This window comes from Eremomyces bilateralis, assembly GCF_010015585.1.
Source record: "Eremomyces bilateralis CBS 781.70 unplaced genomic scaffold P152scaffold_8, whole genome shotgun sequence".
NCBI lineage: Eukaryota > Fungi > Ascomycota > Dothideomycetes > Eremomycetales > Eremomycetaceae > Eremomyces > Eremomyces bilateralis.
This window is the reverse complement of record NW_022985074.1, coordinates 28,156-50,057: the sequence shown is the minus strand read 5'-3', so window position 1 is coordinate 50,057 and position 21,902 is coordinate 28,156. Positions and strand designations below refer to the sequence as shown.

General features: G+C 50.0%; 7 protein-coding genes across 7 annotated transcripts; 3 read left to right on the top strand and 4 right to left on the bottom strand.

The window, feature by feature from the left end:
• Positions 1–417: 417 nt before the first annotated feature.
• Positions 418–1,836, bottom strand: P152DRAFT_473297 (NADH:flavin oxidoreductase/NADH oxidase; the record flags this gene model as incomplete). The annotated part of the gene is made up of 4 exons (XM_033681222.1): positions 418–477; positions 530–877; positions 939–1,709; positions 1,768–1,836. 4 exons carry the CDS (start codon positions 1,834–1,836, stop codon positions 418–420), a joined length of 1,248 nt encoding a protein of 415 aa, XP_033534378.1.
• Positions 1,837–4,767: 2,931 nt separating this feature from the next.
• Positions 4,768–6,045, top strand: P152DRAFT_324785 (Mn2+ homeostasis protein-like protein Per1). Its single transcript, XM_033675233.1, has 3 exons — positions 4,768–5,040; positions 5,087–5,858; positions 5,912–6,045. Exons 1-3 carry the CDS (start codon positions 4,956–4,958, stop codon positions 5,964–5,966), a joined length of 912 nt encoding a protein of 303 aa, XP_033534377.1. The 5' UTR covers positions 4,768–4,955; the 3' UTR covers positions 5,967–6,045.
• On the bottom strand, positions 5,827–7,809 carry P152DRAFT_457939 (26S protease regulatory subunit 6A). The gene is made up of 4 exons (XM_033679341.1): positions 7,301–7,809; positions 6,842–7,250; positions 5,912–6,789; positions 5,827–5,858 (listed from the first exon to the last, which is right to left on the bottom strand). Exons 1-3 carry the CDS (start codon positions 7,637–7,639, stop codon positions 6,125–6,127), a joined length of 1,413 nt encoding a protein of 470 aa, XP_033534376.1. The 5' UTR covers positions 7,640–7,809; the 3' UTR covers positions 5,827–5,858; positions 5,912–6,124.
• An 8-nt stretch (positions 7,810–7,817) lies between these two features.
• On the top strand, positions 7,818–8,638 carry P152DRAFT_324873 (uncharacterized protein). The gene is made up of 2 exons (XM_033675234.1): positions 7,818–8,057; positions 8,108–8,638. Exon 2 carries the CDS (start codon positions 8,194–8,196, stop codon positions 8,494–8,496), a length of 303 nt encoding a protein of 100 aa, XP_033534375.1. The 5' UTR covers positions 7,818–8,057; positions 8,108–8,193; the 3' UTR covers positions 8,497–8,638.
• A 3,210-nt stretch (positions 8,639–11,848) lies between these two features.
• Positions 11,849–12,998, bottom strand: P152DRAFT_457937 (putative PaaI_thioesterase family protein). The gene is made up of 11 exons (XM_033679340.1): positions 12,882–12,998; positions 12,782–12,822; positions 12,720–12,732; positions 12,633–12,662; positions 12,543–12,578; positions 12,451–12,493; positions 12,323–12,394; positions 12,227–12,273; positions 12,159–12,177; positions 12,032–12,110; positions 11,849–11,980 (listed from the first exon to the last, which is right to left on the bottom strand). The coding sequence occupies exons 1-11, from the start codon at positions 12,906–12,908 to the stop codon at positions 11,902–11,904; spliced, it is 486 nt and encodes a 161-aa protein (XP_033534374.1). The 5' UTR covers positions 12,909–12,998; the 3' UTR covers positions 11,849–11,901.
• Positions 12,999–13,726: 728 nt separating this feature from the next.
• Positions 13,727–16,836, top strand: P152DRAFT_503253 (MFS general substrate transporter). Its single transcript, XM_033682346.1, has 8 exons — positions 13,727–14,368; positions 14,418–14,474; positions 14,524–14,928; positions 14,983–15,047; positions 15,094–15,256; positions 15,303–15,897; positions 15,949–16,130; positions 16,494–16,836. Exons 1-8 carry the CDS (start codon positions 14,146–14,148, stop codon positions 16,658–16,660), a joined length of 1,857 nt encoding a protein of 618 aa, XP_033534373.1. The 5' UTR covers positions 13,727–14,145; the 3' UTR covers positions 16,661–16,836.
• A 157-nt stretch (positions 16,837–16,993) lies between these two features.
• Positions 16,994–21,755, bottom strand: P152DRAFT_457935 (intron-binding protein aquarius). The gene is made up of 3 exons (XM_033679339.1): positions 21,386–21,755; positions 17,743–21,329; positions 16,994–17,690 (listed from the first exon to the last, which is right to left on the bottom strand). The coding sequence occupies exons 1-3, from the start codon at positions 21,649–21,651 to the stop codon at positions 17,251–17,253; spliced, it is 4,293 nt and encodes a 1,430-aa protein (XP_033534372.1). The 5' UTR covers positions 21,652–21,755; the 3' UTR covers positions 16,994–17,250.
• Positions 21,756–21,902: the final 147 nt, after the last annotated feature.

Genomic DNA, 21,902 nt, shown 5'->3' with positions numbered 1-21,902 from the left:
GTTGTTGCCTTGAAATGGCACCACACATGGGATAACTAGATTTACATAGGAAATGAGTCTAGTGAAGAAACGCTTGGTATGCATCAATATATTTAATACTAATGAATCTATGTACACCAATGCCATGTGGTCTATGGCAATTGACGTTATTTAAAGTATTCCCCTGTTGAGCAAATGCTTGAATACCATGCAGGACTGATACGCCCGCAAAGCCCGGTCAAGTATTTCTAAGATAGCATAGAAACCTTGTCTCTAACGTTAGTATTAGGTATAATATGTCTAACAACCTGGATGAAAGTTCCAGATTGAGCGATTGGAAGCCTTCCGTGACCCTTTTCGCAAATGGAATTGTGCAGTCCGCCCAGGTCGACTGTAAGCCCGATGAGCCCAAGGATAATAGATTACTCCTTATGGTCATCAGGGTGCCATTGGCCGAAGCCCTTTCGCTATCCTTGCTATCTGCATGACATAGTAAACCTAACAACCGATTAGCACTGGATCCCACCTCAAGCCAACGACCAAAACCTACCGTCTCCGACCCCGCGGCCACGAAATTCAACCCTAATTTCTTCGCGAAACTCGGAATATTGACCGGATTCAGCAACAACTGCGCCTCCTCGTTGCCCATGTTCTCGTTCAACAACACCTCTTTTGGCCATGCCGGGTTGACGACGGCCGGCCGCCCCACACCGATGAGGTCGCACGCCCCGTCAGCCAGGGCGGCTTCCATGCCGGCGCGGGTGCGGAATCCGCCGGTGAGCATCAGCGTGAGGTTCGGGAATGATCGGCGGATTTCCCGGGCGAAGTCGAGGAAATGGGCTTCGCGGGCGGAGGATTTGGTGCTCTGAATGTTGGCGGCAGACCGCGCGTGTAACATCTGGGGAGGGTTGTCAGTGCTACGATTTCTTGGAGTCGCACGGATTTTGGCGAGAGCATACCTGGGGATCCTCGTAAGTTCCGCCGCTGATCTCGAGGAAGTCGATTCCGGCGTCCACGATGGCCCGAATTTGTTCGATGGCATCGTGTAATGACTCTTCCTGTTGATGATCGACGCTGTTGAATTTGATCCCGACTGCGACGTCCGCCGGCACGGCCTGTCTGATTGCTCTCGTGACCTCTACGGCAAACCGGGCACGCTTCAGCGGAGTACCGCCATACTCGTCCGTTCGTCGATTTGACTTCGACGACAGGAACTGCGCGAGTAGGAAGCCATGGGCACCATGGATCTGAACGCCTTTGAATCCCCTTTCCACAACATAGCATGCGGCGTCTGTAAATAGCTGGGTAGTCGTCCGGATTTCTTCGATGGTCATCTCCCTCGGCGTGCCCCAGATCGCAGCGCTGAGGAACCAGGCCAGCAGCCCGGACCCCACGTTCAGCGGTACGGCACTGGGCGCCATATTTTTTGTCCAGAACCATTTTCTACCGCCCATGACCGGCGACTGTCGTCCCGGATGATTGATCTGTACGAACCCAGGGGTGCCATGTGACTGAGCAGCTTCGGCATACGCCTCCCACGCCTCGTCCGGGCGTTTAAAGGGATCTGCTTCGAAAAGGACATCAGTTGAACTGCCGCAATGGCGCTCATCAACCATTACATTTCCGGTGAGGATACCACCCCAGCCCCCAGCGCCCCATTGGCCGTAGGCCTCGAAGAACTTGAGGTTAGGCTGGTGGGACGATGTGGCGAGTCCTTCCCCAAGGGCGGCCTGTGTGGGATATCAATAATTGGGCGCGGGGATATCTGATTAGGAGACCAATTGTTACCTTTACCAAGCGATTGGGTAATCGAAGTCCACAGGGGAGGTCAACCGGATCGGAGAGTGAAGGAGCCATATCTACAATTTAGAAAGGGAATGTAGAAAGAATTCGGTTGTGCTTGACTTTGACAAAAACTTAGATAGGAATACAGTTCCAGTTTTATAAAACTTAGATTGGAGAATGCAATGCCATTACCCCGAACCGTGAAAAGGGAAGTTAGAAAGTCTAAGCATTTAACCAGTAAACCGAGGCCCAGGTATCTTCACCAAACTGATACCTAAATAACGCATCACTTCAGATCCAGCAACGCCCCACAGAACTCCGCCAATCTTGTCCAAAGATCGAAGGACTCGGCGTCCTTTCACACTTGAAATGGTAGAGAGAGAAAAAGAAGATGAGAAATCGGACATATGGTTCGCCCGAGTCCGTATTTATGTCACATGAAATGTAGTTATGGATAGGGGACAATCTTAGTCTCGGCATCCAAGGCCATTAGGCCACCGAAGTTCAGGCGCTCGGACACGGAGGGATATTCCATGCCAGCAATTGGACCGTTCCACTTGAACGACAGGTCAATGTCGATACATTGATGAGTATCCGTATTGACTATTGAGGGGTGTATTCTGTAGAATAATTGAAAAATGGCAACATTGAAGTTAAATTTACTATGTAAGGTGATGTTAGTAATATGTACACGCGTAAAGCCCCTTGCTAGCTAGTACCCACAACTGCCGCCACTAGCTGCAACAGGTGCATTTCAGCCAACCCAGCCATAGCATGTATCCTAATTGCGCAGCGTAGTGGAGCAGTTTAAAATCCAAATGGAGCTCCTTTTCCAAAAAAGCACACACGCTCATTGGACAGTTGAAATGTCTCTGTGATTTGTCCATACAATTCCTTGGCAAAATGATTGGCTGAAAAAAGGTCCGGAAAGTTCCGTGTCACATCATTCTTTCCTTCTCCATGTATCTCTACTGTCTACTGTCGAATCCTGCTGGGTCGCTGTGGTCGAGACGCTGTCTACTTATCATCCTATAACTGCTATCATTCTCTACTGTAATTATATGCCACCTGTTCTTCCATCTCTGTTAACTCTGTGGACTTCGTTGTCGTCGCTGTCCCCAGGGCCTGCGCTCTCGTTAACTAGAAGCTCAAAGCTCGACATAGAGCACCTTTTCACCAGCATCACGGCATCAGACACGTCCTATATCCGATTTCAATGGGACAACAGCAGATTAGCATGTATGTAGTCTTCTACATTCTAGGGGGTTGTTCGGGGAAGTGAGATATAGTATCGCAAAGTATAGATAATTCGACACTGCAGAGCAACCGAGTCTTACGGACAATATTAATAGAAGAAAGTAAAGAGAAGGAAAGCAAGATCCTTGAGACATCTCCGGGCATTATCTATGTTCTTATACGGCCTATAGTCCTGAAACCATCTATATGAACACTCGTTGCCTTCAGCGTGTACGATATAGTGTCGTCTTAGGCGATTCCGTCCCTCAAAATCAACCAGAGGAAGTCATGCGGGCGAAAGCGGGTAGAAACAGATATACATATAATCGAGGTAGAAGAGTGAACAAAGTAGGGCCGATCACATAGATTCTACTCAGCTCCTCTGCTTAAAATCTATCTCTTTTTTCATCTCTTCCTTATTTCTTCCTTCTCTACCTTATCGCTTTCCTAACACCTTTGTCGACTCTCTATCAATTAACTACTATCGGTCTAGCATCCTAGTCTATACTGTCGATTGGAGATTCGTCGGAGCGATCCCGCATCGCGAGGTTAACGGCGAAAAGCTCGTGCCTATATTCCGGTCCCGCCGAGACTTCGTTCGCGGTTCTGTCGCCTGCCTGTGTACCCAGTTTCCATTGGTCCTGGCGTATGCTATCACCATCCACAAGAGCCAGGGAGTGACACTTGAAAAGGCAGTTTTGAACATCGCTGATAAGCGGGACTTTGCGCCGGGATTAACTTATGTAGCTGTCTCGCGTGTTAAGTCGCTGAAAGGGGTGTTATTTGAAGAATCGTTTGATCTACCGCGATTGGGCATGCAAGTAACTGCTACAACTCGAGCCAGGAACGATGATGTCGCTCGACGCGCATTGCATCATATTGCGTCCTCCGTACATACTATATACCGTCTACTCCTTGCGCAGCATGGCTAATGTGTCTATACAGGATCCTCAGCAATTCACGGTCGGTTTTATGCCACCGCCTCTACGACGTGTTCAACTTCCTATCCGATCATCCTCTCCACCTCGGAGGTCGTCCCCGCCACTTGCGAGTGAGATCGATACACCTATAACTGGGTCTAATCCGTCCGGCACTTAAGGTTCCTGAATGGAGATTTGGAGTGCTTAAAAAAGTTCATGGTTTGCTTAATCGTCACATCGATCAAAAGAACACCTCAATAAGGTTGGTTGTTAGGTGTGACCTAAGTGAGCGGGAATCGCTTGATTCATATCCTCTATAACATTGCGGATATAGAGTCTGCGTAGATAGATCAAATTCAACTAGTTATAGTATACCATCTGCTGTTTATTTAATTATAGGCGGTTTAGCTACCGATGGAATCAGTACTAATAAGCGCGTGTGCTTGACTCTGATCGCCCAAGGGCGATACAAGATACACAGATGAATGAATCAAGCACACGGTCAAATCAAAAGTTGCTGTTATTGGCCGCAGAGGTTCAGGACTTCATCAACAAACTGTGGCTGGGTAATTATGCTGTTAAAACTTGGGAGGTTCTGCTCCCTACGCTCCGCATCCCTTGGGTCCATTTATGACCCTCGGCCCTATTTTTATATATAGAAAGGTGCACTGTCCCTTTGGGTTCTCTTGGGGTTTCGTTCGGCGGGCCTCAGGATCCAGAGCCGCCGTGATGTGGTGTTGTTTTGATAATTGATACCGTCTTAATGATATGGTTTATGAATGATATCGGTATGTTGATGCTGCTCTGAGAGACCGACGTGCAGTCCTCATTGGTACCGAATACAATCGTTCAGTGGCATCCCTCCGAAGTCATCATTCTCCAAACACAATACGTATCCGGTTGAAAGATGAGAAAGCTGGCCTTGTCATGGCGCCGATTGTCTGTCGGCGCCCTCCTTCTTCTCGCCGCTGTGGCAAAGGCATCCATCGGGGACCGTCTTCCCGAGTTTAAGGACTGCGTGGAGGTTGACGCATAATGTATCCCCAGCAGTATAACCCCCCGCTGACTTTCCTCCAGGTCTGCAAAGAATCGAACTGCATCGCCAATGGCCCCTCAATATGTACGTTCCACAATCACCTCCATCCACCGCATCCTAACCATTCCAGCTCTCCAAAACCGCCTCCTCCTCTGGGACTGTCCCTCGGAATGCGACTACACCTGCCAACACCTCATCACCGACGCCCGCCTTTCCCAACACCCTCCCCCCCCCGACCCCGTCGTCCAATTCCACGGCAAATGGCCGTTCTACCGCTCCCTCGGCATGCAAGAGCCCTTCGCCGTCCTCTTCTCCCTCCTCAACTACCTCGCCCACGACCACGGCATCGCCCTCCTCCGCGACCGCCTCCCCGCCTCCTACCCCCTCCGTCCATACTACCTCTGCTTCGGCTACGTCGGCCTGGTGAGCTGGGGCTTTAGCATGCTGTTTCACACCCGCGACTTTGATTGGACGGAGAAGCTCGACTACTTCGCCGCGGGCGCGAACGTGCTGTATGGGTTGTATTTCTCCCCCATCCGCATCTTCCGGCTCGACGAACCCACCCCGCGGAAGCAGAGCGTCCGCCGCGCGTGGACACTCCTCTGCATCTTGCTGTACATCGCGCACGTCACCTACCTCACCGCGTGGCGGTGGGACTACACGTACAACATGACCGCGAATGTGGTCGTGGGGACGATCTCGAACGTGCTGTGGACGTGGTTCAGCATCGCGCGGTACCGGACGGTGAAGCGCGGGTGGGCGGCGTGGCCGGGGATGATCGTGGCGTGGATCATCATGGCGATGAGTTTGGAGTTGTTGGATTTTCCGCCGTGGGGGGGGATGGTGGATGCGCATAGTTTGTGGCATTTGGGGACGGTGTTGCCGACGGTGTGGTGGTATAAGTAAGTGGAGATGGCGCGGTTTGATGAAAGACGGATGGCTAACGTGCGTACAGTTTTATGATCAAGGATGCCCAGGAGGAGCTCCAGGGGGCGCATTTGAAGCAGTAGTTTCGGGATACACTCGACGTGTTCCCTGCTGCAATAGTAATGTCAGGACCAAACGCTCATGGTGCCCATTATTGAGACGGACGCCTGATGGCCGGTGCTATTTTTCTATGATTTGTTCCCAAACGCTCCGATGAACCGAACAAAGACCAGCGCGAACCCTACGCGATGAAGCTAACAACATCCTTCTTCTTTGCCTGCACCTCCGCAATGGCGTCCACGTAATGCTCATGCGTGATCTTCGACTGCCCACCCCTCAACGCGATCATCCCCGCCTCCACGCACACCGCCTTCAACTGCGCGCCCCCAAACTCATCCGTACTCCGCGCTAACTCCGGCCAATTGACCGCCTCGTCCACCGTCATCTTCCGGCTATGGATCCGCAGGATCTGCGCCCGCGCCTCCTCGTTCGGCAATGGGAACTCGATCTTCCGATCCAGCCGCCCACTGCGCAACAGCGCCGGATCCAGCACGTCCACGCGGTTCGTCGCCGCGAGCACCTTGACGCGGTCGTCGCTCGCGAACCCGTCCAGCTGATTCAGCAGCTCCAACATCGTCCGCTGCACCTCGCGATCGCCGGACTTCTCCGAGTCGAAGCGCTTGGTGCCGATGGCGTCAAGCTCGTCGATGAAGATGATTGAGGGGGCTTTCTCCTTGGCGAGCGCGAAGCAGTCGCGGACGAGCTTGGCGCCGTCGCCGATGAACATCTGGACGAGTTGCGGGCCGGCGAGCTTGAGGAAGGTGGCGTCGGTTTGGGCGGCGCAGGCTCGTGCGAGGAGGGTTTTACCGGTTCCGGGGGGTCCGTACATCAGGGCACCTAGTTGAAGTTAGTCGAAGTAGTTTCGAGGTTTTTGATATATTGCGCATACCCTTTGGAGCCTTGATGCCTATCTTCTTGAACCGCTCCGCTTCCTTCATCGGCCACACGACAGCTTCCACTAGCTCCTCAATCTGCTTGTCCAAGCCTCCAACATCCGTGTACTTTTCCGTCGGCTTCTCATCCACTTCCATCGCCTTGACTCGGCTGTCGTACTCGGCAGGGAGTGTATCTAGGACGAGGTAGGAGTCTTTGTTCACGCCGATGAGATCGCCTGGCTTCAACTGCTCGTGGTCGACAAGGCCGATGAGCGGAAGGAAGATGGTTTGGCGGGTGGAGGTCTTGATGACGGCGGATTTCCCAACGCGGGTGGCGTCCAGGTCGATGTTGGCTCCTTCTTCGGCAGCTTCCTCGGTGACATCTAGATCGAGGATCTCAACAACGTTGCCGACGAGATATGGTAATTGTCTGTCGATGATGTTAGCTTTCCTGGGTTTTCTTGAGTGGCGGGAAACTACCTGTTGTTCTCAATCTTGTCCACATTATCCTTGATCTTCTCCTGCATCGTAGCCTTCTCATGAGTTAACCGCTGGAACTCGCTCCTCATTATCCGCGTGTCATTCTCCAGCAGCCGCCGCCGTGATGTGATGTCTCGTGTGTTGGATCGTAGAATGTCCTCGTCAATGAGCTCCTCTTCCTTCTCGGCTTCGGCGGCGTCCTTCATATCCGCATCACCATCTTTCTTACCACCCTCTCCACCTTCTCCACCATCGATCTTCTTGTCTTTGCCATCGTCCTTCTTTTCTTCATCGTCATCTCGGCGTCCATCGTCGCCGAGGAGGTCTTCTAGTGTTGACATGATGTGGCGGTGTGATTGGCAGAGGTCTGGTGATTTGGTGTTGTTAGAGGAGTAAAATAGGTGGGGGATGGTCGTTGGAGGCTTTTCTGCCGTGGAATCTCACTTTGCAGGTAGAATGGAAAGCAATGTTTGTATGAGTTCAGGCAGATGAAGCTTACGATGCTTGTGTCGTTCGTTGGTAATGGCGAATGATGCTCGGGAACTCAACCGAACTTCAACCGATGGGGGTCCCTGTTGGCCCACTTTTCTTTTTTCTACCTCCGTCTGCTCAAACCACTGTTGTAAACAGAAAGTGATCTGAAGTACTCCGTAGATACATCTAAATGCCGGTACCTGTAACACATGCGTATTGCGGTAATTTAGATCATCGAGTTGACAGCTACGCTCAATACTCCTTGTTGTCAATCGTGTTTCTGCAGTAAGTCATTTTGATACATATCAATGAAATAAGGCCCTCATACTGGATAGGAACAATTAACAGTCTACCTACCGCGGGCATATCGGCCACAGGGTTTCCTCACCAAACGCCGACGTCCTCTTCTGGGCCTCCAATTATGACTTCAAACTTTCAAACCCTCGATCCAGAGGGGGATCTGACCGTTAATATCACCATCCCAGAAGAAGATATCAAACGTGAGTCGTTCCTCGCCTCCTCACGTCATTTATCTGTGGCTTCTCCTTATTTCGATCGCATGTTTTCCGGCCCTTGGAAAGAGTCAGAGTCCGTAAAGTCTGGAAGTTTGGATATCGACGCCCTTCCTTCATGTGGACCAACAAGTTACTCAATCATTTTGAATGCAATGCATGGCCGGTTTCGAAAAGTGCCTAGCTCGTTGTCGAAGGCGGAACTGGTCTAGATCGGAAAATTGGTCGATTACTACGAGTGCCTAGAAGTTATCGAATACCATGCCGACCGATGGGTAGATGACACGTTCGAACGCGATAAATTTGCACTTGAAGGTGCGAAACGAGTCTCGAGTGGCTCTTCCTCTCTTGGATTTTTCCCAGTTCCACAATTTTTCGTCTAGTTTCAAAGAACTGGTTCCGCAAGGCAAGAAAGGCAGTCGATCCAGGAGAACTGCCAATCCCTAAAATCGTCACAGGTATACGAATTACTCCACGACTACAAACCATACTCTGACCCTTTATTAGATGCGATAGATCGGGGAAGAATTGATATTGTATCCAATGTGATGACGAGATTCGAAAAGGTTTTCGATCAATTGGCTTTCGAAGGCCCTGGCTCCGGCTTCGATCAGTCCAATAGAGGACTTTGTAGCACGCCGGCCTGCCAACTTTATATGCTTGGACTGCTGGCCAAACAGTTGGCCGAGCTGCAGGTTCTCCCGGCATTTGGAGGGAACGCGGAAGGCAATTTTACATCGCGAGAGCACGGTTATGAAGGCATTTCATATGACAACTTATTCAACATCACTAACGAGTTTACTAAACCCTCTATTTGCGGCGGGATCGGGCCATACTCCCGTATGTACCACACCGTCCAGCACATTAAAGTAGCTCTTTTTTCTGAAAGCAGCACAGAGCTTTCTGGTCTTGATCTTCAAGCTCTCCAGCGTGAGGATCTGTCAAAAGCGATTCCTGAAGTGGAAGGTCTCGATGCAGGCTTAGTATCAACAAGTCTCAACTAATGTGTCCAGTATGTTGGGCCTCCACCCCTGACATTGTACCTCAAACCCCTCTCATCGACATCAATACATTACCGAACTCGCATATGCTCCTGTCTTGAAATAGCCTGTCCTTCATAACAATCATGCTATTGGAATGGGAAGATCACTGATTCGATATAACTACTACGCAATACACGAGCTGATGCCAACTTGGGACTAACAAAAATTGAGCCTGGGGAGCTGCATCGGAATTTCGGACATCTGGCGGGATGAATTCGGCCTAAATGGGCGTTAAGAGTTATCCATGCCTTTCTCTATGCATCTCGGAGTGGCCGATATGGCTGTTAATATGGGCACTTTCCGTTGGGAGACACTGAAGGGAAAACTTCTGTAACCGATAATTATTAGCCAGGCAGATACTGGTTTTTGATACTGTGTTCATTCATTCATTCTATGACTATTTCCATAATAAAACCCCAATAGAAAAGGAAACAGCATTCCTACAGCATTCCTACAGCATTCCTACACCATTTCCATGTCGTAGCTTTATCCAGCACTTCAATACCTGATTACTACTGTTTGGCCCGGATGTCTAGAGAGACTACGTTTGCTCCAGACCTAATCTACTACAAATCCCGCACTGTACTGTATGGCGAATATTCCCTAATCACTTTGCCCTCGAACTTCGGTACCAATTCTAGTGATAAGGAATTGCAACACTGTACTGTTCTACTTGTCGACTTGGTGAATATACCAAGATGAGGACTAAATGGGGACATCCTCCATTTCATTCTAGCTCTAGTGCTTCAATGAATATATCGCTTTAGGAGCACAAGAAAAGGAGAGGATTTCTACCGCATATTCATGATCTTGCTGCACTCGACTGTCCGGAAGTCACCAAAAAAATAAATGCATGAAAAATTCGCTCTACGACAGTGAATTCAGTTCTACACCACACAGAGGAAACCCATTACGGCGTATATAATGAATGAAAAGATTGCCAATTGTCGCTAGATATCCAACCAGTAACAAGGAAACGCTCAAGTACGAGGTCGAGATTCTCCTTGAACAGCAAGTAGAGCTGATTATTCGCAAACAAACGATCCGAGTCGCGCTAGCTATCTGGTCTCATCTAACTATATCATGTTGATACCTCCGTGGATTTACAAATCCGATGTGAAGAGAATTTTTGATATCCAAAGCGATCGTCTCCAGGCACTCGCCGTTCTTCTCGGCCGCGACCGGCTCCCCATCCTGCGAGGCTACCACGGTTGTGCTCACCATCTAAGTGACCAAATGTCAGAACATCAAGGAGTTGATTCCATTTATCTACTACCTAAAAGTTGAAGTCTATCTCACCATTCGTTGACTGCATAATTTCTGGTCCATGGAAGGAAGCTGAAGATGTGAAGAACGCCAGTTCGGAGATCCACTCAGTGTGAGTAAACCAGCCGCTCGCGGGACTTCCTAATTCTCCTCTCTATCATCCACCGACTCAAACGAGGATTGCCAATTCCCCCCGACGTATTCCGGCGGCTTTCTCGACCTTGACTGACTACCTCCATAGTCACGAGGCGATTGAGGGCGGCGGTAGGGTGTGGACGAACGGAATCATTTGAAATCTCGTAACACCTGCTGGAGTATATTTTCAGATGCTGTGCTTCCATAATCTTCGAAGCGAAATTCGGTTCACACAAGTTTGCCAAAGCCTCACCATAGGGAGCGCGAGATATATCTAGCGGACCGAGCTAGTAATACCAGGAATAGTGATAGGTATAAACGAAGCATCGGCAACTAGTACAAAGGAATGACGTTGCTAACAGGTGGACTGTAGTACTGATGAACGACGTGAGGACTGGGCTTGTAAAGGCGACCATGAATGGAGTAGTATGCTTTCAAGGAGATTCCTGATGGCGCTCATGTCTGCTATGACGACTGCTGTCCCGAGATGCTTGGGCATCTCATCCGCCAGATGAGAAAACTTGACCCGTATCCGACCACGTATCGTAAGATCGGCCAGTAGACTTGTTTCCGATCGAAAGATTCAAGCTACGGCGGAATCCGTTCCCACGCTCTTGAAAACCCGCTTTTTGGGTGCAACTTGGTGCTAGATCCCATTTGATGGGATGACAGACCATCGCAAGCCCGAGAAGATGGATTTCTCCTGGTGTGGTTGCAAACGCTCTTTCAACAATGGCTGGGAAGACAAAAAATGCTTCAAAGAATTACTGGACGGAATGATCTAGCACATGCTAGGAGAGGAATTGAGGACTGGATAAGAACTGCTCGAGGGAATATTGGATGCACTTCAGAGAGTGTAAATTTGCAAAAGACAACATGCTCCTGAGAGAACGAGGACGGATGCCTCCCTGTCCGGTCGTACGCTCTGGTTATGGCCTCATATGCTCAACGAATTACGATATCATTCGGACTTTCCGTCCCAGTGGCAGGTTTTCCATGGAAGCATGCGTCAAGACACGCAGATATTGAGTGCCAACGAGCGTACTCCGGAAACGGTTCCATGGAATGCTGGAAGAAGACTTCGAGAAATTGCATAGCTTGGAGTATCGTTAGATATTAAGGTAGGTATCATTGAAGAGACAATCTATTAGTTATGCGAACCCATGGGGAAGCTCATTTAGTCAAGTTTTCCTGTTCCGGCTTCATCTGCTCCGTGACGTTGTTGGGATCTTTCCATGCCAGTGCGACATACCTGAACTGTTAGCCTGCACACGAGACCAATCGAGGAGTAAGAAAGCCCTACTTTGTATGACTTCCGCGAGCAAACACTTCATCGTTACCGTTCATGAACCTGATTGACGTATACGCCAGGGTTTTCCCGACTTTCTCCATGATCAGTTTTGAGAAAGATCCAGAGGTGGTGAACTCACACTTGTCACATGTAACCTCCTATCAGATGTTAGAGCATCGCATGAAGTTTGAAATACTTCCGACTTACTGCGCGGATTTTGTCTCCTATTTTCCCTCCAGAGCTGAGGTATGTGACTTACGCATTATTAGTGCCGTCATTCAGTACGATGCCAAGACGCCATACCGTTGAGATCGGTCGAGACACCGGTAGCAAAGAGTCCTCGTGAAGCTACTGCAAGGGAGCCTCCCAAGTCAACTACGTTGTCAAATGTTAATCAGATGCTACTGTCAGCGGAATAGGACGGCGCCCACCCATTGATGCGATCGTCCCGCCATGGAGGATCTTCAATCGATTCTGCGATGAAATTAATCATTGATTCGGATTTCCCGACGGTTTCCTCTACCGTATGCTCTTTCCGAATGTCTAATTCAAATCTGACCTATATCGCGATTACCACTTGGCATGTCACGAGGTGGTAATTGTTTGCGAATACCTTGCCTGGAGTAGCAGAAACAACGCGGAGCTGATAGTGTTCATTAGTAAGTTCTAGTGTTAATTGAACATCTCGGGTCCCACGCACGCCATCCAGGAGTCTATCGTCAGTTAGCATAAGCATTTTCATATGAACCTGAAATGAATCACCTCGGTTCTAGGCCGGAACTAGAACGGAAAGAGTCCCAAACCTGATATAAGATACCTGTCAGCGTCGATCATTAACAACAATTCGATTGCGGGGCCGTACCGATCTGACAAATTTGAGGGCAGCCATTGTGCACAAGGAGACGAGGTCTGGTGCACAAAATAATATATTATCATGTGCAAGGTCTGCGTTTCTTCAAGAAAAGAGACGAGATGATGGGGTTCTACGTTAAGTGGGATATTAGCTCCGTCACTAATACACGACCCTGGTGGGGGACATGCCCTGCGAGCTGCGGCGTCACCGTACCACCCCCCCAGGGTGGTTGTGGAGACAGATATGGGGTATGTGGAAATCATTATCTCAATGTATGAATTGCAAACTTATCATATCCCCAGAAAATAAGCATACGCCAGCTTAAACCTATTGATGATGGTACTTTCCAAGCGCCAATACTATCCCTCTGCTCTGGGCAATAACAGCCTAGGACATCCTAGTAGGGTGGCTGACAACGACTATCACATGCATAGGTTATCCATGGATAATGCATCATCAATATGAAATCACCCCTGGGCCTTAGCGAGACGAAGGAGTGCGAGATCTGGTGGCAGGTCTACCGAGAATCTCTTCCGACTTTCTGATCAATCAGCACGTAGAGTGCTTTCGCTTCATACAGAATGACATCCGACCGTTTCAAACATCGACAGGGATCGTAACGCTCCTGTAATATGATTTGTGCTATCGCAGGTATATCCGAGAAAGCCCTACGCCTAGAAGTCTGGCCTAACAAGCAACCTAGTCAATGCGAAATGTGTGTAATTTACGAGCTTGAGCCTCAAGCCCACACCCGCGTTTTGGATTAAAGTGCTAGACGACGCCAAATTGATCCTGATTGTGTCATTTCATGGTCCTTCCTCCTTCCAGAGCCCAGAACCCTGTATCGAAAGAAAATGGAACGAATCATACATTCCAGGACCGGAGCGAAACGCCTACTGCGTGTCACTGACACTCGTCGTGTGCTTGATTGCCAAACGCAGTGTTGATTGCTCTCGAGGATCCAATCGGATCCAGAGGCCCCATAGTTTATGCTATATGTTGATTATGGACATTGTCACAGGCTTTCTCTTGAGGCCACGGGCCCTAGTATTTGTGGAGGGATATGCTGGACATCAGCCAGCTTATCCATTGTATCAATTTTATGATGGTATTGGCTGTTCTATTAAGTAGAGACCTAATGTCGTATTGCATAAAGCGAAACATGGAGTGGAAAGACGGGACCACATAGCTACATTATACATGTATACTGCTGCTGGTTTGGTGGCTTAGGGATAGCTCTTCTCAGTTTCCATCATCGCCTGATGTTCTCGACATGCCGGAAGAGAAGTATGTCCTGGACAAGGAAATATTGGCCACTTATGGTGAGCCCATGAGTCGACGGGAAAGGCCTCATTCGGACGTCAGACATGCTCGGCGACAGACTCTCCGGAACGGCATCGCATCGATTAGACAGAGCTTCGTTGGAGGATCCACCAAGCTCTACGATACGAACAACCAACTGAAATATATACCGATACCTACACCGGATCCGAAAGGTGAGGAGAACATCTGACCCAAAGAAACAAGAGACTGATCAAATCGTAGATCCTCTCAATCTTCCTCCATGGAGAAAGAGACTTGCCGTCGGTTCATTAGCGATATGTGAGTGATGAAGAGCATTCGAAATCCATATTGGCCTAACATGTCTCAGTTGGTGCTGTTAGCATCGCAGCGGAGACTGCAGTCGCCAGTCTCGTCCCCGTCTTCATAATATATTATTCCGGAATCAGCATAAAGGAAGTCGCGAAGATCAAAAAGCTTCCATCCGATTCAGTATCACACAATCCACTGGAGTTCTATGCTGGATTGAATGGCCCACCAGTCTGGAAAGTGTACTTTCTGGCCTCCATGCCGTTATTAACCACAGGACTGTCACAGTATCTGATTGTTCCTCTCACCCTTGCATTAGGACGGAGACTCGTCCTTGTGCTCTGTGGTATGATAGCATGGACTGGAGCTATCTGGGCGGGCCTTAGCGCTTCGCTCGACAGCCATGTTGCCGCCCTCTGTTATATTGCAGTTGGGACGGCAATAGCGCAGAATGTCCTACCCCTTGGTGAGTAATATCTTTATACTCAGTGCATTTACAGGCGTCCCTAACTGCGACTAGTAATTCAAGACATGTTTTTCATCCATGAGAGGAACAGAAACGTCAGTGTCTTATGGGCGATGCAGGTTTGTGGACTTTGTACCATGTGATTTCGTACACTGACGTGAGCAGGGTGCTATCAGTGTCGCATCTGGCGTCCTTTCCCCAATAGTGATCATCCACTGGGGCTGGCGGGAGCTATACGCCATTCTTGGTGGAGCAGTTTTCGTCGCTTGGTTGCTCGTTTGTATATTCGTACCTGAAACCCGATGGGAACGGACTCCAGAGGAGCTCAGTACGTTCAATGGACTGATTGGTAAGAGCAAAGCTGATGACAATAGATGGACAATCCAAGTTCCACTTGAAAATCGGCGAATATCGACCGGAGCTTGACCCAAAGATATATGGAAGTCGTAATTTCTCCTCTAACTTCGGGATCTTCAATCGAAAGGCGAATTGGAGGACGACACACAAGTCGTTTATCTACACCGCGAAGTCATACTTCTTTCCGAACATCTTCTGGATTGTGCTCCTGAACAGCGCCATGGTCGCGATCGCAAGCGCTGCTGCTCAGATGGTCGCCCCTGTTCTGCTTGCGAAAGGGTGGGAGTTCGAACGACTCGGATTTGCTACGTTTGCCATCCTCGTCGCATCCCCGGTTTCATGGCTCATCTGCGGGAAGGGGGGCGATGCACTGGCCAACTACTCTGCTAAGAAGAATGGCGGCAACCGCGAGCCGGAAATGCATCTGTTGAACCTCATCATCCCCATCGCATGCGGCTGTGGCGGATGCATACTTATTGGGTTCGGTGGCGAACATCTTGAACTGCACTGGATGGTCATCATCTCTGGAATGTTCCTCATCGCTATTATGTACCTTTCAGGGGCTACCATTAGCTCGGTATACTGCGTAGAAAGCTACCCCGAGTGGGCTGGGTATGTCGGGATCGTTTCGACTTTCAGATATATATGCTGACTTTCCTTTAGACCCGTGTTGATCAACGTCTCCGCATTCCGATCGATCGTCGGATTCGCCTTGTCTTTCAAGGTATCCAGCTGGGTAGAAGAGCGCGGATATATGTTCATCTGGATCATATATGCCATCATGTTAGGCGTCGTTTCGATGGGCCTACCGATCATGTATGTCTATGGGAAAGACATCCGAAGGGGTATGAGACGACATGTGCGTGGGAAGGCTCCACGAGCTCCTCGGGTGCGGACCCCAAGCAAAAAGCTTTCGAAACGAAATTATTATTCCGAGACATCCTCAGAGGATTCACGGTACAGGGAGCACCAATTCTCAAAGGAAATGGGATACCCAATGTCACCTCAGGATTCTCAATACACCAACCACCAACTCGCAAAGGATATGGGACACGCAATGTCGCCTCGGGAGTTGTCGTTAGGGTGGAGAGATACCATGCGACCTGGTCACCTCTCAATAATGTCTGTTCCAAGGTATATATGACCGGAATGGGAACATCCGTGTATTTTTATTATCAATCCTTGGTTGGATTTGAATGTACCAATAGAAACGGATGTTACCAATCTGCTATCCCACCTGATGCCTCGTGATAAAATGCGATGGATCGGAATCTTGACTGATTTGCTACATTCGACAGGCGATGACTTGCAACTCGCATCAAGAAATCTAATATGTCTCGGGACGCTACGGAAATTAGCTCCATACGGTACATAGTACAGTATCCTTGGCATGACTGACAGCCCAAACATTGGCGGAGAAGACACGATCGAATTTAGTATAGTTAGTAGGGATAAGTTAGGGCATTAAGGACCAAAGGGAGACTGGGCAACTTTAAAGTAAGAACATCTCAGAAAGACTACGCATTCTTGAACCAAACATTAGGATTGATGAGACTCATTTTAACCACACATAGATTAGGTCCTCTAGGTAGCGAAGCCAATCTGCTTTCTACAAAAGTTTCAAGTAGCAGTACCGTACCCGTTCGTACTAGAAGCGAGAATCTCGCATCATGACGCATCATGAGGCATCATAAGGCATCCTACTTTGGTGGGAGTCATGCGAGAACGGTTTCAATATTGAATCCATTAATCTTACATGTACTTGAAAGTGGCCAATTATGAACCTGGATAGTATGTCAAAAAGACACAACTATCCCGAGTATGACGGCAAGGCCATCATATACACCCAATCCACGGGGTTTTTAGAACCGCTATAAAGAGGTCCTTCACTCTAGTCGTTCCTCCAATGGCATCCGACTATGATCAAACTTTTTGAAAAATGAGGTGCTCGGCACCAACAATATCTCAATCTTCATCTTCGTCCACCTCAACCCCCGCCTCCACTTCATATCCGCGATCCACCTCATCATCCATATCCACATCTTCCACCGGCGCTTCCAACGCCGGCATCTTCCCTCCTTCCGCCTTCAGCGCCTCGACCTTCGCCTGCGTCATCTCATAGACATACTGGCCCAGATGCTCCACCCCTTCCATCGCTACCGACTCGACTTTCTGCGCGTCGAGGAGGCGTGGGGTCGGGAAGAACTCATTGGGTACCAGGCTGAGTTTTGTATCGCGCGAAAAGAGCTGCCCGAAGGCTTCTTGGAGCTCGTAACATGATTCGAAGACTTCGCGGCGACCGAGGATGTAGAGACCGAGTCGTGCACGGGAAAGAGCGACGGTGAGACGGCGGATGTCGCGGAGATAGCCGATACGGCGACTCCGGACGAGAGATAAAATGATATCTGTAGTAAAGTTAGCCATTGTGACGCATGACGTTGAGACCATTCCACTTACAGTCGTTTTGCTCGCCCTGATACTTGTCCACCGTCACCACGATCCTTGGCATGCCGAACAATCGATTCTTCGCGCACCGATGCTGGAGGACATCGCGGATCAAAGCCCGCTGCCCAGCATACGTTGTGAGGATCGAGATCTTGGAAGCTGGGTAGCCTAACAGTCGCATGTACATAAACAACGCCACGGCATATTCGGCTTCTCCGAGATTCTGCATGAAGTGCGGACTCGGTTCATGCTCGCCTTTGCCCTTATAGTCTGGGACGTCGATGAACTGGTAGTCATATCGGAATCCCGCATTGGCAGTGAGAAATTCCGCCCCGGTTTCGACGTTCGGTAGGTTTCCAAGTTTGGGGTATCTCCACTTGTATAGCTCGGCAATGGAAGGCCGGGCACGACCTTGCTGGTCCAACATGATGGTTGGCACTCCAAGTCTGACGAGGCGTAGGAACATACTCTGCTCCAGTTTGGCGTACTGTCGGAAGGCCATGTTCTGAATGATTGGGGAATTTTGGAAGTGGTCGCCGCATAAGACGATGCGCTGCAGAGGCAGGTCACCTTTGTCGGGTTTCTGTAGAGCAAGCGGGATGAAGTTCTCAATCTCGGTGATTTGCGCTGCTTCCTCCATGACGACGTTATCGTAATGGAACCCGAGATTAGCGATTTCTTGCCGACGCATGGCCGCGTGCGTCGATGTCATGGCGATGATCCGGGCTTCTTTGATCAATAGGTAGTTCGCTTTGTCTCGCGGGCTCCGTAAAATCTCAAACGGACGGATATCTTCGAGCTCCGAGAAAATTTTGCTGACATGGCGGTAGCAGCCTTCGGCGATCTCCAGAACTTCGTCCTTGGAGGCGGTAGCTGGGAAAACAGGCTGTGGGGCGTTGGAGAAGTAGTTGTGCAATGGGAACGTCTCGATGACCTCCTCGACGGTAGTCGAGGCATCTTGTGCTTGGTCCCAATATTTCGTCCAAGCCGGTTTGACGTAGACGGAATTGAAGTAGTCGGCGGTCTCACACGAGCTTCCATGCGCACCGGGTGCCTCAAAGTTCGCTGCTAGGCGAGTCACTTCGCCCAAGTACTTTTGCCCGATCTCCAGGAAAGAGTCGACCCTGCCATGCTTGCTGTAGCTAGATTCAGTCTCGAGTTCTTCTTCGCCGTGGCCCAGCCGGAGAAGATGGCGTTCGTCGATGTCGAGAGCCACGATTTTCTGGAAGAGCTGATTCAAGGCCTGGTTGCTATGCGCGATTAGGAGAGTCCGTTGCTGTGGGAAGTTGTGGTAGATGTTGTTGATGATTTGCGTGGCGACGTCCGTCTTTCCGGTTCCGGGGGGGCCGACAATCACGGTCAGCCCAGGTTGCGTTCCGGATATGATTGCTTCGACTTGGGTAGGGGTGAACCGTACGGTGTTCAGCTTCGGCGCGTCTGAGGGGTATGGGCCCATGTTCGTGGGCTTGTACGTCGATACCTTGACCGACTCTACCACTGGCTGAGGCTCATCGTCCTGGCCTCTCCGCCGTTTTTTGGAAGTACGCGGAGGTTCGTCCTTGGCGGACTCGGAGAAACCAAGCACGTAAGGCGGAGCGAAGCTAGATTGGGCATCGTCGCTTGGCTCGATACTTCTGCCCTGGAGACATTCGACAAGATGCGGCCAATCCAAGAATGTATCTCGGAAATCAATGGATTGAAGACGGTTCGGAAGTTTCTTGTAGGACGCACTTGACGGGTCGCCATAACCAAGGAAGACTTCTTGCAGCCAGGATGGTGCTGGTATATCCGATAGTGTTAGCTTCCGGATGGAATCCAAGATGGATTTGAAGTTGTTTTCACGGGCCCTTCTTCGGATTATGAGGTTAATGTTCTCGTAGACCTCGACTCGGGACTTCTTGCTCGGATCGGTATCGTCATGGTATGCCGCAGGGTCCAGATTCACAATCAACCTCAGCTGTTTCCGTCTTCGACCTTCTCCATTCGTCTGATTTTGCTGCTGCTCTCGAAGCGGTTTGCCGTTCTCGTCTTGCACTTGAATGATCTGCGCTGAACGGAGATGCGCCAACCCAATCTTGTCATTTGGCTTGGCGAAATCATTTCCATCTGTCATCAACTCTTTCGTAGCCGGATTAATCGCGGCGAGGAACACGACGTCGTCGGGTTTCAGCGATTCCCAATCTCGCCGAACCGGATACGGCAGCCTGGCCACATCCAGAATGATCTCGGCGCGAACCTGCGAAGGGAGGACCTCTCCGACCTTAGCTGGTGCCACGTCCGTTATCGCAGGTTTGGATATTGGCAACGCCATCTTCGAGGAGCCATCAAATCGGACCGTGTTCAGCCCGTCACGCCGTGGCTGCATCTTTTTGATGACAAGCTCGACATCATTGCGGATGGCAAAGAACGATTCGGAACGGTAGAGGACGAAGGAGCGCCATAGGAAGTCACCCACCGTGAGGTACTGAAGGTTGAGTTTCGGGAGAGCAAGGGGTCTGGAGCCGTCGTATGATTCGCTTCTTGATATTGCCGGCTCATACAGCGATCGTTCCGTTGGGACAACCTGAAGTTTGCGTGCTGTGTCCTGGAATGTAGGTTGTCGCTCGAAGGCGGAAAGCAGAACTTCCAAGTAGAATTCTCTATCTTGGACAACGTTGCTAGATGAATGATACTCGATTCTGAATCCAAGTTCTGCACACAATTGCTTGAGTTCCTCCAGATCGAGGTCCTTAACGTGCGCGGTCAACTCATCTCGTTGCTCCAACGAACCGTAGTTCGACAGCGACAGTAGCTTCAACTTTGAGTCCAAGGTTTTCAATGCCACCCGTTGCAGTCGTGCTAATTGTTTGCAATGCAACTCATGATACTCCTGCTGTGAGTAAGGTCGACCGGTCTGGTCATTGACGGGGAAGCTCGTATAATGCTGAAGGAGGCTGCACATGTCACGGAGCAACGATTGATCTTCATCGTTGAGGATTGGAGAAAGGCGGATGGCGGGAAGAAGGTTAAGGTCTCGAACCAGAGCGTTCACATAGCGCCTGGTCGGTACCTGGCTCTGTAAATCGACCAGTAGCTCCAGAACCCGCTCGCAGTAGATGACCACTGCAGTGGAAGGAAGCGCTTCTGAGGAGTACAGCTGGTTCAGGAATTCCGAGAGTAGCGTTGCGAGCCATGCACGATCGAAGTTCAGTTTGACTTTGGTGGGCTCGTCCGCTGCATCAAACCGCTTGTTCGCGGCCCTCCACGCTTTCTTGAATATGGAGTTATCCTCCAATATCCGTTCCCGGGTAGAAGAGCTGTGTAGATTGTGCCATACTCCAATGGAGACCAATGGGGCACATTCCTTCCGGACTAGTCCCTTGTCCAAGGACCCAAAAGCACCGATGACGAAGCAAACCAGGTTTGTCCGGAGGGAAATAGAAAGCGACTCATCGATAGTGAGAGAGAGGACTCGGCGGAAGAATGCTGAGAACTCGGCTGGTCGCTCCGAGAAGAGATCCCAGGCCGGAAGGTTTTCGCGGATTTTGACGTTGACGAAGAGGGCAAGGAGCAGGACGTGGAAATTCGACGAGTTCTCAGTGAAGCCAGGCCAGAGATAGCTAGATACAGTCAGCGCCATCCGTATGTTTCCTGAAAATGCCAGAACCCAGCTTACCTTTCCACGACCTGGAGGTTTTCCAGCGCAAGAAGCTCTCCATAGGGGAAGTTATTCTTCTCCAAGGGATCCCATATTTCCTCCTTCACAACGTTCGGCCTGACCTTGACGGCTTTTGAGCTCTTCAGCCAGTGCTTCTTCGCAAGTTCCGCATATTCGTTCGCCGTATCGCCTTGTAGGTCCGCGACAGGAGTTCTTGCCGTGGGCGAGTGTCGAAACGGTACGGAGTTGCCGTTCGACGGACGTGATGATGATGATGACTCCATATCGAGGAATTACACAGCCGGACGCGTCATATCAAAGGCTGTAAAGAAAGAGAAAGAATCCCTAATGCATTCGTCGTTATCCCGTTCATGCGCCTTGATTTCTTTCACCCAAAAGTTGATCGCGTTACGTGAACGAGCGTTCCCCAGCGCCATATCAAGTTTCTAGCCGAAGTTCAGCCGGCGCTGCCAGGGCACGGGCCATCGACCAATGAGAGCGCAGCTGAATGAGGACTTGAGGAGGAGCAATTCAA

Bases quoted from the DNA above. Each gene is read 5' to 3' on its own strand.
- P152DRAFT_324785 (XM_033675233.1), top strand. From the start codon at position 4,956: ATGTATCCCCAGCAGTATAACCCCCCGCTGACTTTCCTCCAGGTCTGC. The intron at 5,041-5,086 runs GTACGTTCCACA...TAACCATTCCAG, and splicing joins CGCCAATGGCCCCTCAATAT to CTCTCCAAAACCGCCTCCTC. The intron at 5,859-5,911 runs GTAAGTGGAGAT...ACGTGCGTACAG, and splicing joins CCGACGGTGTGGTGGTATAA to TTTTATGATCAAGGATGCCC.
- P152DRAFT_503253 (XM_033682346.1), top strand. From the start codon at position 14,146: ATGCCGGAAGAGAAGTATGTCCTGGACAAGGAAATATTGGCCACTTAT. The intron at 15,257-15,302 runs GTACGTTCAATG...TGATGACAATAG, and splicing joins ACGGACTCCAGAGGAGCTCA to ATGGACAATCCAAGTTCCAC. The intron at 16,131-16,493 runs GTATGAGACGAC...ATGTACCAATAG, and splicing joins TGGGAAAGACATCCGAAGGG to AAACGGATGTTACCAATCTG.
- P152DRAFT_324873 (XM_033675234.1), top strand. From the start codon at position 8,194: ATGACTTCAAACTTTCAAACCCTCGATCCAGAGGGGGATCTGACCGTT.
- P152DRAFT_457937 (XM_033679340.1), bottom strand. From the start codon at position 12,908: ATGGCTGCCCTCAAATTTGTCAGATCG. The intron at 12,395-12,450 runs GTGGGCGCCGTC...TTGACAACGTAG, and splicing joins CGGGACGATCGCATCAATGG to TTGACTTGGGAGGCTCCCTT. The intron at 12,274-12,322 runs GTATGGCGTCTT...ATAATGCGTAAG, and splicing joins TGTCTCGACCGATCTCAACG to TCACATACCTCAGCTCTGGA.
- P152DRAFT_457939 (XM_033679341.1), bottom strand. From the start codon at position 7,639: ATGTCAACACTAGAAGACCTCCTCGGCGACGATGGACGCCGAGATGAC. The intron at 7,251-7,300 runs AGGTAGTTTCCC...AACATCATCGAC, and splicing joins TGGACAAGATTGAGAACAAC to AGACAATTACCATATCTCGT. The intron at 6,790-6,841 runs CTCCAAAGGGTA...ACTTCGACTAAC, and splicing joins CAAGAAGATAGGCATCAAGG to TTCAACTAGGTGCCCTGATG.
- P152DRAFT_457935 (XM_033679339.1), bottom strand. From the start codon at position 21,651: ATGGAGTCATCATCATCATCACGTCCGTCGAACGGCAACTCCGTACCG. The intron at 21,330-21,385 runs GTAAGCTGGGTT...GACTGTATCTAG, and splicing joins AACCTCCAGGTCGTGGAAAG to CTATCTCTGGCCTGGCTTCA. The intron at 17,691-17,742 runs GTAAGTGGAATG...ACTTTACTACAG, and splicing joins TCAGGGCGAGCAAAACGACT to ATATCATTTTATCTCTCGTC.